Source organism: Cynocephalus volans, chromosome 2 (genome assembly GCF_027409185.1).
Source record: "Cynocephalus volans isolate mCynVol1 chromosome 2, mCynVol1.pri, whole genome shotgun sequence".
NCBI classification, from domain to species: domain Eukaryota; kingdom Metazoa; phylum Chordata; class Mammalia; order Dermoptera; family Cynocephalidae; genus Cynocephalus; species Cynocephalus volans.
Genome location: NC_084461.1, coordinates 12,966,472 through 12,979,560, shown reverse-complemented (window position 1 = coordinate 12,979,560; position 13,089 = coordinate 12,966,472). Strand labels below are relative to the sequence as shown.

General features: G+C 40.4%; 1 protein-coding gene across 1 annotated transcript in view; it reads left to right on the top strand.

The window, feature by feature from the left end:
- Nucleotides 1–13,089, top strand: part of DNAH5 (dynein axonemal heavy chain 5) — a 222,492-nt gene that overhangs the window by 208,738 nt on the left and 665 nt on the right. The window contains exons 77-78 of the mRNA XM_063087541.1: nt 2,118–2,270; nt 2,688–2,919. Of these exons, the coding sequence (XP_062943611.1) occupies nt 2,118–2,270; nt 2,688–2,919 (385 nt within the window). The remainder of the gene's footprint in view (nt 1–2,117; nt 2,271–2,687; nt 2,920–13,089) is intronic.

The window sequence follows — 13,089 nt, the reverse complement described above, 5'->3', positions numbered from 1 at the left end:
CACCACCACCATCACCACCATCACCACCATCATCACCATCACCACCATCACTACCATCATCACCACCATCACCACCATCACCACCATCACCACCATCACCACCATCATCACCACCACCACCATCACCACGACCACCATCATTGTTGTCATCCTCATGATTATTAGGCGATTGAGTGGAAAAGTAAGCCAAGAGCCAAATTTCTTGATGAATAAGTAGGAGTGACCAGTAGGTGACAGAAACAAGAAGGGATAATATTGGGTGTCTGGATGGCTGGAGGCTTAAAGGAAGAGAATGATGAGAAATGATGACCCGCCGATAACAGCCAGAAATGACAAGGACTTCTGCTCCTCCCCTGGTTCTGAGTGCTCTGGAGCCTGAGGAAAGCAGTAGCCTGAACTCTGAGAATGCTACAAAGGAAGCAGTCTGTCCTGTCTGTCCAGTCTGAAGTCTGGGGAGCAGACTTCAGTTAAGGCAGGGGGTGGAGGGAAAATCCAGGAAAGAGGGGAAGGATCTAGCCTTTTCTGATCATGGCAGCAAAGATGCTGAAGGTACAGTGGACAAGATGGGAGGGCAGGAGGGCTGGAGATTGGGTCAGCTTGGGGGAGGTACAGAGAGGGCAGCATGTAGAGATGAGATTGGGGGATGGGGTGACTGGACACTCGCCCCCTGATGGCTACTTGGCCAAATGAGAAGGTGAGACATGATGGGATTAGAAGTGATCATCTCTTAGAGAAGACTTGTTCAATCTTCTGAGCCTCAGAGGTCTCCTCCAGGGCTTCGGCAGATTTCCAGGAGTGACCCCTGCAGGCAGCAGATAGCAACTGGGGCTCCTTTCTGTTGTGTCCATCTTATTTGATGACACCACCCTTCATCCCTCCAGACACAGAGTTTAGAAGCTCAGAATCAGCTTTGACCAGACCCTTTTATTTTCTTTTCACTTTCAATAAATTCATTTCCAAGGTCAGAGAGTTATCTATCTGAATTGTTTCTTCTCATTGCTGACAGCAGAGGGAGAACCTTCCAGATCACCAGCCATTGCAGGTTCACTCCCCACTAGACCAGCTCAGCCAGCACCTGGGAGGCTCTGGAACAGGAATCTTTACCAGGAGGCACTCCACAGCAAATGCAGCAAACACACATCTCTCTTAGTTAACACACCTATAAAGATAGGATAGGATGAGTTATTTAATTGTTAAGTTATGATCTTTTTGTTCAGGTTTTTATTCTATTCATTATCATCTTCGGAATCTCAGTAGCTCTTGACAAATAGGCAAGTTAATTCTTAAGATATTTGAAATTCAAGTGGTATGCCTATCCAAGTTTATTACTGCATTTATTCATACATAAAATCTTACAATTACAGTGAAATGTTATAAACTGTGATTTGGGGATACCTACCACTGCTGCTGCTGATAACATTAATGACATATACATGCCAATCGTCGTAATGAAATTTCCACAGGTGAATTCAGGGATAAAGTTAGAGGCAATGAATGCAAATGATTTGTGGATAGTAATCTGACTTAGGTTTCCATTTTCTGCTCCTTTGTAAGAGCAAATAAAAGTGCAATCTAAAGCGACGTGCATTCCAGAAAATAAATGTTGTTTAGCTCATTAGAAATAAGTGGAGAGAGGCTTATATGATTTATTAGCCACAGAATATGTTTTGTGTTGATGATGTGGTAAGTATATTCATGTAAATAGAAATCTTGTTTTACATTGTATCTATTGAAATTGTAACCTAAGGAAATATGCCAAAAGCCTGTTAAATTTAATTCATTCAATTGTTTTGATTCCTTCATAGCAGAATTGGGGATGAACATATTGGTATGTGGATGTTGCTTCTACTGACATCAGACATCCTGAACAGCTCTGTGAATCGATCTGGTATTCATGTGATGATTAGCTGGTTCTAACATATCTTAATACCATTAATATCATTAAGGAGAAAGAATAATTTGAAGAGCTTACATGTTAGAATCCAAGGGAAATTCATGACTTAGGGACTATTCCATTGTAAAAATGAAATTGATATTTTATCATTTTTTTTCAGTGATCATAGCCAGTTTACATAGAATTAAACTTGTATTAAAGTGTTTTAATGTGTGTATTTCAGGCTTCTTGGGTTTCAAGTACGCTGGGTTTCTGGTTTACTGAACTTATAGAAAGAAACTGCCAGTTTACCTCTTGGATTTTCAATGGGCGACCCCACTGTTTTTGGATGACAGGCTTTTTTAACCCCCAAGGATTTTTAACTGCAATGCGACAGGTAATAGCTCTGATTTGCACCCATTGTATTATTGTGATTTTCCTCTGCAAGGTTTCTTCTTTCGTTACAGTTTTAAAGAGTATATAATAAGACAGAGAATGATTGTCTCTGTTTGGTACTAGCAGTTAACATCGCAATGAACATAAATCCAGCCACTTGTTCTCAGGCTGCTAGCTTGAATTTTAAAATATTTATTTGTTATTTTTGTATTTGATTTGATTTTATATTTCTTTTGAAAGTACAAGTGGTTAAATTAGGACGTGGGTATTTTTTATGAGAGAATCTTTTAAATTCCTTAAATACTGTTCTATTACCTTTGAATTAGAGTGACTTGGTGCTTAGCTTTCATCACTGTCGTGCTCTTTCTGTTGAGACAAACTTCTAATTGCTCCCTTCATCCTTTGCTGCCTTGGATAGGAAATAACTCGGGCCAACAAAGGCTGGGCTCTGGATAATATGGTGCTTTGCAATGAAGTCACCAAGTGGATGAAGGATGACATTTCAGCCCCTCCCACAGAAGGCGTCTATGTCTATGGCTTATACCTGGAAGGTGCTAGCTGGGACAAGAGGAACATGAAACTCATCGAATCAAAGCCAAAAGTGCTCTTTGAGTTAATGCCTGTCATAAGGATTTATGCAGAAAACAACAGTAAGTTGTCTTATATATTCAGTGAGAGTTGATATTATTGGGTTGAATGACATTATAAACCCAGGATTTCATTATTTTTGTACTCATGTAGTAGGGATTTTACTATTTTATCAACTAGCTTTACATGCACACCTGTGTTTAATGAGTACTTACTGACCTGTATACACTTTTTTGAGTACTGTTGGAGAGGCAATAGTTCTAGATAGTTCTTGCCTATCTAATAAAACAGATAAAATGTGTATGAGTACTCATGAAACTTTAGCTGTTAAGAAAGAACTGTTTGGCATAGTTAAGAAGTACGGAGAAAGGAGGGTGAGATAACAGTGGGACGAAGTGGTCAGAAGCTGGGTCTCAGGTGCATTTGGGCTTGGACTGGGCTTTGAAAGATGGATATAATGACGTGGGGTGAGTGGCGATGGGCTTGCAGGTGGAACTGCAAAGCGCTCACTTGGAAGCCATGGCTCCACCAGCTTGGAAGTTGGAGCCAGGTTCTGAAATCCAGATCGAATTCATGGGTATTTGGCTTAATCCTATAGCTAATAGTAAAATGGTGGGTTCTTATTTTAGCCTTCGAATCTAATAACACTTTTATGAAGCACACATGTTATTTTACTTGGACAAAATTCTCAAAGCTCTACTCAACAAGTCTAAAAATAACTGTTTTCCATTGCTGGCTTGATGTTTTCTGGAGGCTTTTGTGGTTGCACCTGACATCTCTTCAGCAATAACCACCTTTCAGCACACGAGAGAATTCTCTGTTCATTTTAGAAGCGTAAGCTATAACCTCTAGAGGTAGCTAGGATACTGGGTCCTAAGAAGTATGATAGAAGCACAGAAAGATTCTAACAAATAAAGGGATAAAATAACCCCTTTAAAAGACAGCTGGTAGTATCCCCACCTCTTAGATAAGTAACACATTTTGTAATATGGGTCTGGGAAAAGAGTTTATAAACTATAAGTATTTATATTTTTAAAACAAACATTTGGTGGAGACTTAATGTATACATATCAGCCACGACTTTAGATGCTAGGGATACAAAGATAATCATGAACCGTATCCTGCCCATGGGGACTCACAGTCTAGTGGAGGAGACCCATGAGTAAATAAAGAATTAAAATAAAATTTGGTAAATGTTATGATCGAGACTCACTCAGGATGTTCAGGGGGCCTAGAAGGAAAACATAACTATGCCAGGACGGTTAGGGGAGATTGCTTTTGAGGTGTGCTTTGGAAGACAGGAATGAATGTGATAGGAGTTAGAGAAAAGACTGCTTGGTAGAGGGAAATAGCATTACTCATTCGGTCATTCAGTGACTGTCTCTCTGGCATTGACCATGTACCAAGCACTCCTCTCGTGCTGGGGGTGCAGCAATGAGAAAAGACCAGGCAGCACCCCACGCTCATGGAGTTCAGCCTCAGAGCGGGGACAGCCCTACAAGAAGCAATACAGTCAGGCCTTCTTACTTGCAGATTCTGTATTTGTGAGTTTGCTTACATGCTAAAATTTCTCTTTAACTCCCAAATCAATACTCATGGCATTCTCAGGGTCATTCAAGACATGCACAGAGCAGTGAAAAATTTGAGTCCCCCGATGCACACCCGTGCCCAGCTGTGGCAGAACAAGGTGGTCTGCCTTCTTGTTTCAGCTCTCACACTGTAAACAAGCATCCTTTTCGTGGTGTATTTAGTGCCACGTTTTCCAAATTTTTATACGTTTTACTGTTTAAAATGGTCCCCAAGCAGAGTACTCAAGTGTTGTCTGCTGTTTCTGAGCACATGAAGGCTGTGTTGTATCTTCTGGAGAAAATGTGTGTGTTGGAGAATCTTCTTTCAGGTCTAAGTTATGGTGCTGCTGGTTTTGAGTTCAATGTTGATGAACCAACAATGTATATTAAAAAGGTGTCAAACAGAAACACACATAAAATAAGATTATATATTGAATGGTTGATGAAAATGTGACCAGAGGCTGTTAGGCAGCTAACCCTGTATCCCCTTAGGAGCAAGGGCTCAGCATTCCTTAATTCAGGGCTCATGGCAGCTTTATGGGCAGTAGCTACCCTGAATAATGAGGATTGACTGTCAATGAGCATGTTGATTTCAGACAGTTCTTGTTTCTCTAAAGAACACACACGTGGTATGCTAGAGTGGGAGTAATTTAGGAAGTCAGTGAGAAGGGAACGTTGAACTGCAATCGGAGGGACAGAAAGGGGCTGTGCTAATATCCAGGTGCAGAGGGAAGATGGGAAGATGTGAGGAGGTGATGTACGTGCCACGTTTGAGGAACAGAAAGAAGGTGTGTGCGGCTGGGGGACAGTGAGGGGCGAGAGAGCACAGGATGCATTCAGGGCGAGGTTAGTGAGGGCTTCTGGTGTCATGGGAGACTGTCAGGAGAGAGTGCCCAGGATGCGGATGTGATCACATGAGTGTCTGGACCAGATTTTCCTTATGGAAGGTGAATTCACACAGGAGTGTGGATGAGAATAGGAGACGGTCTGAGAGGGAGGGAGCCCTGGAGAGGCTTCCAGAACAATGTATTACGTGATAAAGAGCCAGGCTGCAAAGAGGGTGGAGAGGACCCGAGTGAGGTGGGTGTGAGCCACAGCCAGGAGGTGGAGAAGACCTGGGCATCCTTCAGATGAGATGAGGGAGGGAGAGAATTCAGCACGACGTTAAGGTTTCTGCACTCTCCTCTCATCAGCGCGCATGAGTTGTGAATAGGACAAAAGAGACCCTCACATGAAAACGCAGGAGTGGCGTCACTGAGTAGGAGCAGTGGCAGGCAGCCTGTCTTAGTGACTTCTCCTGGCACGTGTGTTCCCAATGGGGCAGGTGTTGAGGACCGGTACCCGAGGGGAGACGGTACGAAATTATGAGGTTAAAATGACTTTACAGGTCTCCCCTTGGGTACTGGTCCCCAACAAGTGGTGCCTCACCAGGGACCCGAGTATGGAGAAACTTCTTGGAAACAGGTGAGGGAACTTTTGTGTTTTAGGGTGTGCACCTATTCTGTTTAGGAACAAAGGCATATAGTTAATAGTTAGGAGTAAAAATAATGGGACAAGGTGGGAGCAAGGAGCGGGATCTCTTTCTCCAAGTCTTGAAATCTATGCAGCCTGGGGCTGCAAGGCCTCTATTGTTCAGTTAGGAAAATGTTTACATCACATTCAAAGTCTGCCCCTGGTTTCCTGAAGAAGGGACAGTCAATATTGAAACTTGGGAACATGTTGGGAGATGGCTCTGAGACCATTATCGTGTTGTGCATCCTTCTAAGGTCCCTGTTGATACTTTTTCTTTATGGAATTTGATCAGAGACTGTTTACATCCTAGCCATGAGGCTTCTAAAACCCTGTGCTCTCAACTCTCTCAAAACCTATTGAAGTTTCTGATATACTTTTTCCCCCCGCTGATGTTACTGAAAAACCTTTGATCGGGGAATGCACAGTAGAGATAGAGGATAAAGGGGAAATAGTGAGGCAGAATCACCTCCTGCTGAGCCATTGTCTCCACCCCCCACCTTTGGCTGTTGAGTCCCCTGATTTTTTGTTGACTTTGACCGTCTGATGAAGTCCTGCCATCAAAATCATAAATGGTCTTCAAAGGCGTCCTCTTTGTCTTCCCATGACCCCGTGGTGCCTCAGACTTACTCTATCCTACACCATGCCCCTCAAATGTCTCCTTTACAGAAGGACTTCATCCTTGTCCAGGAGTTCATATGCAGACTGTAATAAAGTATGGATTGGATGGGATAAAAGATAAAAAAATTGGTGCTCCAAGAGCCCCCCCAGGGCTGTCTTCCTGTGCGAATCAACAGGGACAGCCTTTCGTCAAACACCCCCAGTGGCTGGAATGCTATGATCCCACTCCCGCCTTGCACCACCCTGCTGGGTTTTCTTCAGATGATGAGAAGGCGGTATGGGACTGGATGCCCCCTCGGGTACTGGTCCTCAGCAGGCAGGTGGCTGCCAGCACTGCCCTCCATGTGAATGTAAGAAGGCTGCTGTCAGAGTTGAAGCAGAAGCTGGTTCCTGCCATGCCAGTGCCCCTTTAGATTTAAGTTTTCGTCACGATTCTGGAAGAACGTAACCTGTGTAACCTGTCAGTTTTATGTTTCTGATTAGAGAGGAGTGAGGTGGATACAAAGAATTATTTGATCCATGATGGGCTCTCCAATCCTCGAAGCAAACTCAGTGCCACCAGGGCTACCTTGTTTTGCAGAGCTGGGGCAGAGAGAGGAAAAGCAGTGCCCAGGGGTCCTTGCACAGTATAGCTGCCCCCAGCCTTCTTGGGTCCCGGGAAGCCCTTCTCCCCACAAGGCACCCCCTGACTCTGGCTTAATACCTCCTCACCTGCGGGTTTTGAGTTTATCTTAGATCCATGACTGCAAATCCATTTCTCTTTGACTAGTGAACACTAGAGGAGGGGGAAGAATGTCTTTCAGAAAGATGCCAGATCTGGGTTTTGGATAAGATGATGTGGAGGTGCCCATGATACATCTGGGAGAGTTGTCTGGTGGACCGTCAACAACACCAGTAGGGACAGCGACAAACATAAAGGAAAACTCAGTTTTCTCTTTAACTTGTGGTATGTGCCAAGCTTTCCCCTAGACTTTTATAGAGATATTCCGTTTTGTTTCCCTTATAGTGGCCCTTGAAGGCCATTATTCTTATCCATATTTTGTCTTTACTTTAGCAGGAAGATGCCTTGTCTCAGGGAAGTTAAGTGACTTGCATACAGTTAAATAGCTAGTGAGCAGTAGAGCTGGGATTGAAGCCTCGGCTTACCTGACTGGAAAGCTGAGCTCCTTCTACCACGCTGGCTCATTCCAAGAGTTTAGATGAGGGATTTAGAAGACAGGCTCAGTCTGGGACATTTGGATGTCAGCAGTGTTTAGGGGAATAACAAAGCTTCCTCATGAAGGAGGTCGTTCAGGTAGAAGGTGAAGATGGGGCGGAGCTGGAAGAGAGAACTGACTTTTATTGAGGGTGTTTTACAGGTAGATTTCACACCGTGTCTCATTTAATCTTTATCACAGTTTGCTAGAGAGACTTTATTTCTGCTTTGAGGATAACAAGCTCAGAGAAGTTATGTGAGTTTTTCAAGGGGCCAAGGATAACTCTGGGAGAGAATCAGTGTTGAAAGAAGGAGGGAAGGAAGGAGAGCCTGCAGAAGGGAGCTGAGCATCCAAAGAGGAACAGGAAGGTTGTCAGTACGCTGCGTGGCACCTGTGCTGCTCAGTATTTCTTAGCTGAGTCTGCCAGGATAAATGTGCCTGCCCGGGCTTAGGCAAGCTTGCTGCCTGTGGCTTTGTACTTATGGGTTCTTAGGATGGTGTGAAGTCCTGGGTCAGTAATTATTTAACAGAAATAATAATCAAATGTTCTTTTAGCCAAAAATAGTGTTTTAGAAATTTTGCTTTATTGTATCATTGCATGTAGTTAACATGTTGTAAAAATGTTTCTCTTATAAAATGAAAGAAAAATCTTTTTCACATTGAGTTAGGTGTCACTTTTTTTTTTTTTTTGTGACTAAACTGTAAAAATCCATGGCAGCTTGACATTGAACATCTCAGCATGGTAATAATAAAGTAATAATTTTGATAATACAGGCAATTCTTTATTATTTAAGAACAGAGTTTTATAGCGGAACTTTACTCGCCCTGCTGGGCATTAGTCAGTGGTAATGCTCATTAGCAGCAGGAAAGGGAGAAAATAAAATAAGCAGAGGAAAAAGAGACTAATTTCAGAGTATTAAAAAGAAAAACCTTAGTGCTGTATTCTTTTTTTTAGTTTCAGTAGAAGTTGGTGGGAACTTGTTTTGCCAAGTAGCTTTGTTGTTAAAGAGGGGTTTCTTTAGTGATGGAAAATGAATATCCCTATTACTCTTTTCATGCTATGAATTCAATTTTCATTTAATTTTGATAATTGAATAGGACTCTAATTGAGATAAAGAGGGGTAGCATCATTAATTACCATAGGACAGTCTAAGTACAGCATTTTAAAATTAGAATTCTTACAGTTAATAGTTTTTACATTAACATGAATGGTAATTTCTCAGTTGAAATAATTCATCATTGAAATTTAGATATAGGACCAATTTGTTTTCAAAAAGAAGACTAGATATTTATTTTAATTCTAAAAATTGAATGATATACCCTATTTTTTTTTAAAGTTCATGTTTCTTGCTAGGAAATCATCGAAAAGTCACCCACATAGTGCTGAATTTACCAAGAGAGTAAAACTGCACACACAAACTCTCTATCCTCTTTTCTCAAAGGAAGCTAAAGAGAGGAAGATATAGGAAAACTATGATTCTTTACAGACTTACTATACAGACAGAATGATGCTTCTAAGTGAACTTCAGAGCTTCAGTAACTTCAGTAGCTGATGTGATGGGAAAACAGTGATTAGAACATTTATTGGAGGCGGGGATGAGATAAGATTTGTATGTACCTGTGGTTGCTAAGTAGGGCATGAGAGGGTTCTCAAGGCTTCTGAAGCCAATGGGGTTATTTCCTACTAGGGAAAAAAAATATCTAAGAATGCCCTGTGATCCCCTCTGATCCAAGACTGTGCAGATAAAGGGCTGCCGTGGGGAGAGCCACATGTGGTGACTGGAAGGTGGAGACCTCCTGCCTCCTGAGCCCCACAGTGTATCATCTACTTTCATCTTATGAACCTGGAACTCTGTCAAGGTCATGGGGAATGTGAGTCATGAATCTGGGGAATTTGTTTTAGTGAAAAGATAAGTGTTTAGCATATGCGTATGTGTGCTGGTGTGTGTGTGGAGAGAGAGAGAGAGAGAGAAGGAGAGAAAGGAGAGAAAGAAAGAAAAATAGCAAAGAACATATCTTAGGTATCTACCACATTCCAGGCTTATATGATACCAGGCATTCACATATATTAACTTATTTAGTCTTTACAAGAACTCGGTATAATTTATCCTCACTTTTCAGATGGGGAAATCGAGGTTTAAAGACATTAGGTAATTTGCCCATGATTCTTGGCTACCAAGTGGGAAAGCTGGTATCAGAATTATATGTATCTGAACCTCTGGGAATTCCTGTGGCTTTGGAGGAGTTTCAAATATGCCACACATTTAACTCAGGTATTTAGTTATCTCCACTTCGTTTTCACATCTCCTTGCAAAGACATGAGCTATACACGCTTAGTGCATCCCTGGCATTGCAGAGATTAGGAACACAGCCTGTGGATCTATTCTGCCCAGATTTTATTCTTAGCTTATCATTACAACCATACAAAAGTACTTCAAAGAGTTTGTGGAGTAATAGAATTGAAAGATTATGTGAACATTTCCACAAACTTTTTGAAGTACCCTCTTATAATCTTGAACTAGTCATTCACCTCCTTATGTTCCAATTTTGTAATCTGTAAAGTGATTTAATGCTAGTGCCTATCACATAGAGTTGTTGAGAGAATTAAACTGACAATCTTGAGCATATAGTAAGTGCATAATAAATGCTTTTTATTATTAATATTATTAATATGTTTAACTCCCATGACTTTTAAAGAATTAAAAGAAGTACTGTATGTAAGAGTGAACTATTTTGTGATTTAAATGTTTTTAGCAAAGGGAGATTAAATAAAGGGATGGTTTAAAGGTAATGTGGAGACTGTCTATGTAACTTGGTTATTTGGGATATTGGAAGGAGTATATATAAAGTGTACCATGTTTGGATGAAAAATGTAGGATAGGTAGGAAAGTTACATACTTAGAAAATGAAATTCCCCCAAGGTGTTTTATTAAAACCTTTAGGATCCTACAGCGTATAGCTCACTGATTTATATAACCTCTTCTCTCTGTTCCTCCTACTGAAACCCTAAGGCTTTAAACATGTTTAGCTTATTTGTTCTACCTACCTAGCATGCTTATTTTTGTTTTCACAGTTATTTGTCTAAGCAGAGAAATGGTTTCAAATCATCTGTTTGTGTAGTTGTATACCATCTGTCAGCATTTTCACTATGAAATTATACTTTCAGTGGCTTCTAATCGTGCTGCAGACATTTGCTGCTTGCTGGGACTTGGCATGGGCACCTCCAGTTCTGGAGCAATTAAAAATAAATAAAATTGGATAAATATTTCACGGAATTATTTTTTACCTGCTTGTTGAAAGGAATGTTATATATATTTTTTCCAATTCCATTTTTCATTTGAGATTAAAATACAAATAGTTGAATACTTCCCAAGGTGTAATTAATATAATTATCATTACGTTCAGATGTTCTAAGACACCAGTGGCTCACTCTAAAGTTTATAAAAGGAATATTAATCAAATTTGCAGGAAGAACAACAATTAGTTATATATTTGTTACGTGTTTACAGATCCTAGGATTAACGGGCTTAAATATATGTTAGTATAGTTAATATTAACTGCATTCCATTTTCATTTTCATTCAGTACTTGATCAGAATTTTTCATATATACAAGGGTTCTTCAAAAATTTCGTTGAAAAATAGAATTAAAAGATAATATGAATCTTTCCATGAACTTTTCAAAATGCCCTCATATTTGCCTAATTAATATTATTAGTGATATCATCATAGTAATTGAAAAAATAACATCCAGGCTTAAAAGTTAGGTGTAGTATTGTTTTAGGTTGTTACTAATTATTAATTTTATGGGATTAAGCAAGCACACAGTTTTAAAATACTGTAAAATATCTGTAATTTTATTACCTTAGAACGGGGTTTCTCAGCCTTGGTACTATTGACATTTTTGGTCCAGATAACTCTTTGCTGTGAGGGGCTGTCCTGTGCATTGCAGGATGTTAGCAGCTTCCCCAGCCTCTACCCATGAGATGCCAGTAGCAAGCCCATAGTTGTGATAACCGAGAATATCTCCAGATATTGACAGATGTCCCCAGTGGATAGAATTGCCCATAGTTAAGAATGACTGCTTTAAAATACCTATTTTATATTGAAACTTATGTATAATCTTATCATTTTTGAACGTTTAACTTCCAATAAAACTAGTAAACTTTATAGTGGATGTATAAAAACACATGGCACAACAGGTTGAAGGCTCTGTTAGGTCAAATAATGAGACTTTCAATTCTGATTGTACCTTGCTTTTGTAATTTGTTATAAAAAGAAAAATGATTACATTGTATATTGTTGAATATTAGCTAATTATCCTGATTTGAGCATCACATATTGCACATGGGTACTGATATTCAACTCTGTATCCCACATATATGTACAATCAACTATGTTTTGATAAAAAAAAAAAAGAAAAAAGTTAAATTGTTGAGTAAGTTACTTTTGGGAAATAAATTTCATAACTCTGATATGTTAGCATAGCATTTAGATTTAGGAAGTTACTGTTTTCATGTTTCGGTGCCCAGCTTTGTAACACTAAGTCACCAAAGCAAAGCTATCCTCTTGGTCAAATGTGATTTCTTCTCAATAGTTATGTGAGGGTCATTTACAATATTGTATTGGCCTTCCGGAGGAGTACAAGGACGGGTGCAGACACAACTTCTGTCCTCAAAAAATTTATAATCATGAAGAAAATGTAAAATAATATTCTTTCTGAGATGGATGTTATGAGATGTGCAGATAAACCCCTGTGGGCAGAGTGGATTTCATAAGAAGCTAATAAAGCTCAAACTCCTAGGCTGCTCACATGGGGAGGCTCCTTCCAAAACCTAATTTTGTATTTGTAGTTTTACTCTTTTTATTAAAAAGGGCGCCCATGAATTGTGTAAGTTTAAGGCCCTGCAGACCCAGATCTGTCCCTGAGCATGGGGTTTCCAAGTCTGGAGAGAAAGAGAACCTGGTTAGGGACAGATGCATTTGAGAGGCTCCTGGAAGGATGGACATTCACAGGTTGTCTTTCATTGCATATTCGATTTTGGAAACTGCATCCATTCTACTCCTAAAAGGTAGAATTGAATCTCAGGGGGCTGAACTGTGCCATTTCTGTCTGCTTCCCAGACATTTTTATTTCCTACATACATGGAGTATTCACAACACCTGGTTGGGCAGGAAAACCCTCCATCCTGTGATTTAAAAGGTGATGTGTCCTATGTTGCACAGAGTGTTGAAGATGGGATTTGGAAATAATAATAATAATGAATGATGCTCACTGGTGCTGGATGTCTGATTAAAAATGGCAGGCCTTGGGCTGAGCCCGTGGCGCACTTGGGAGAG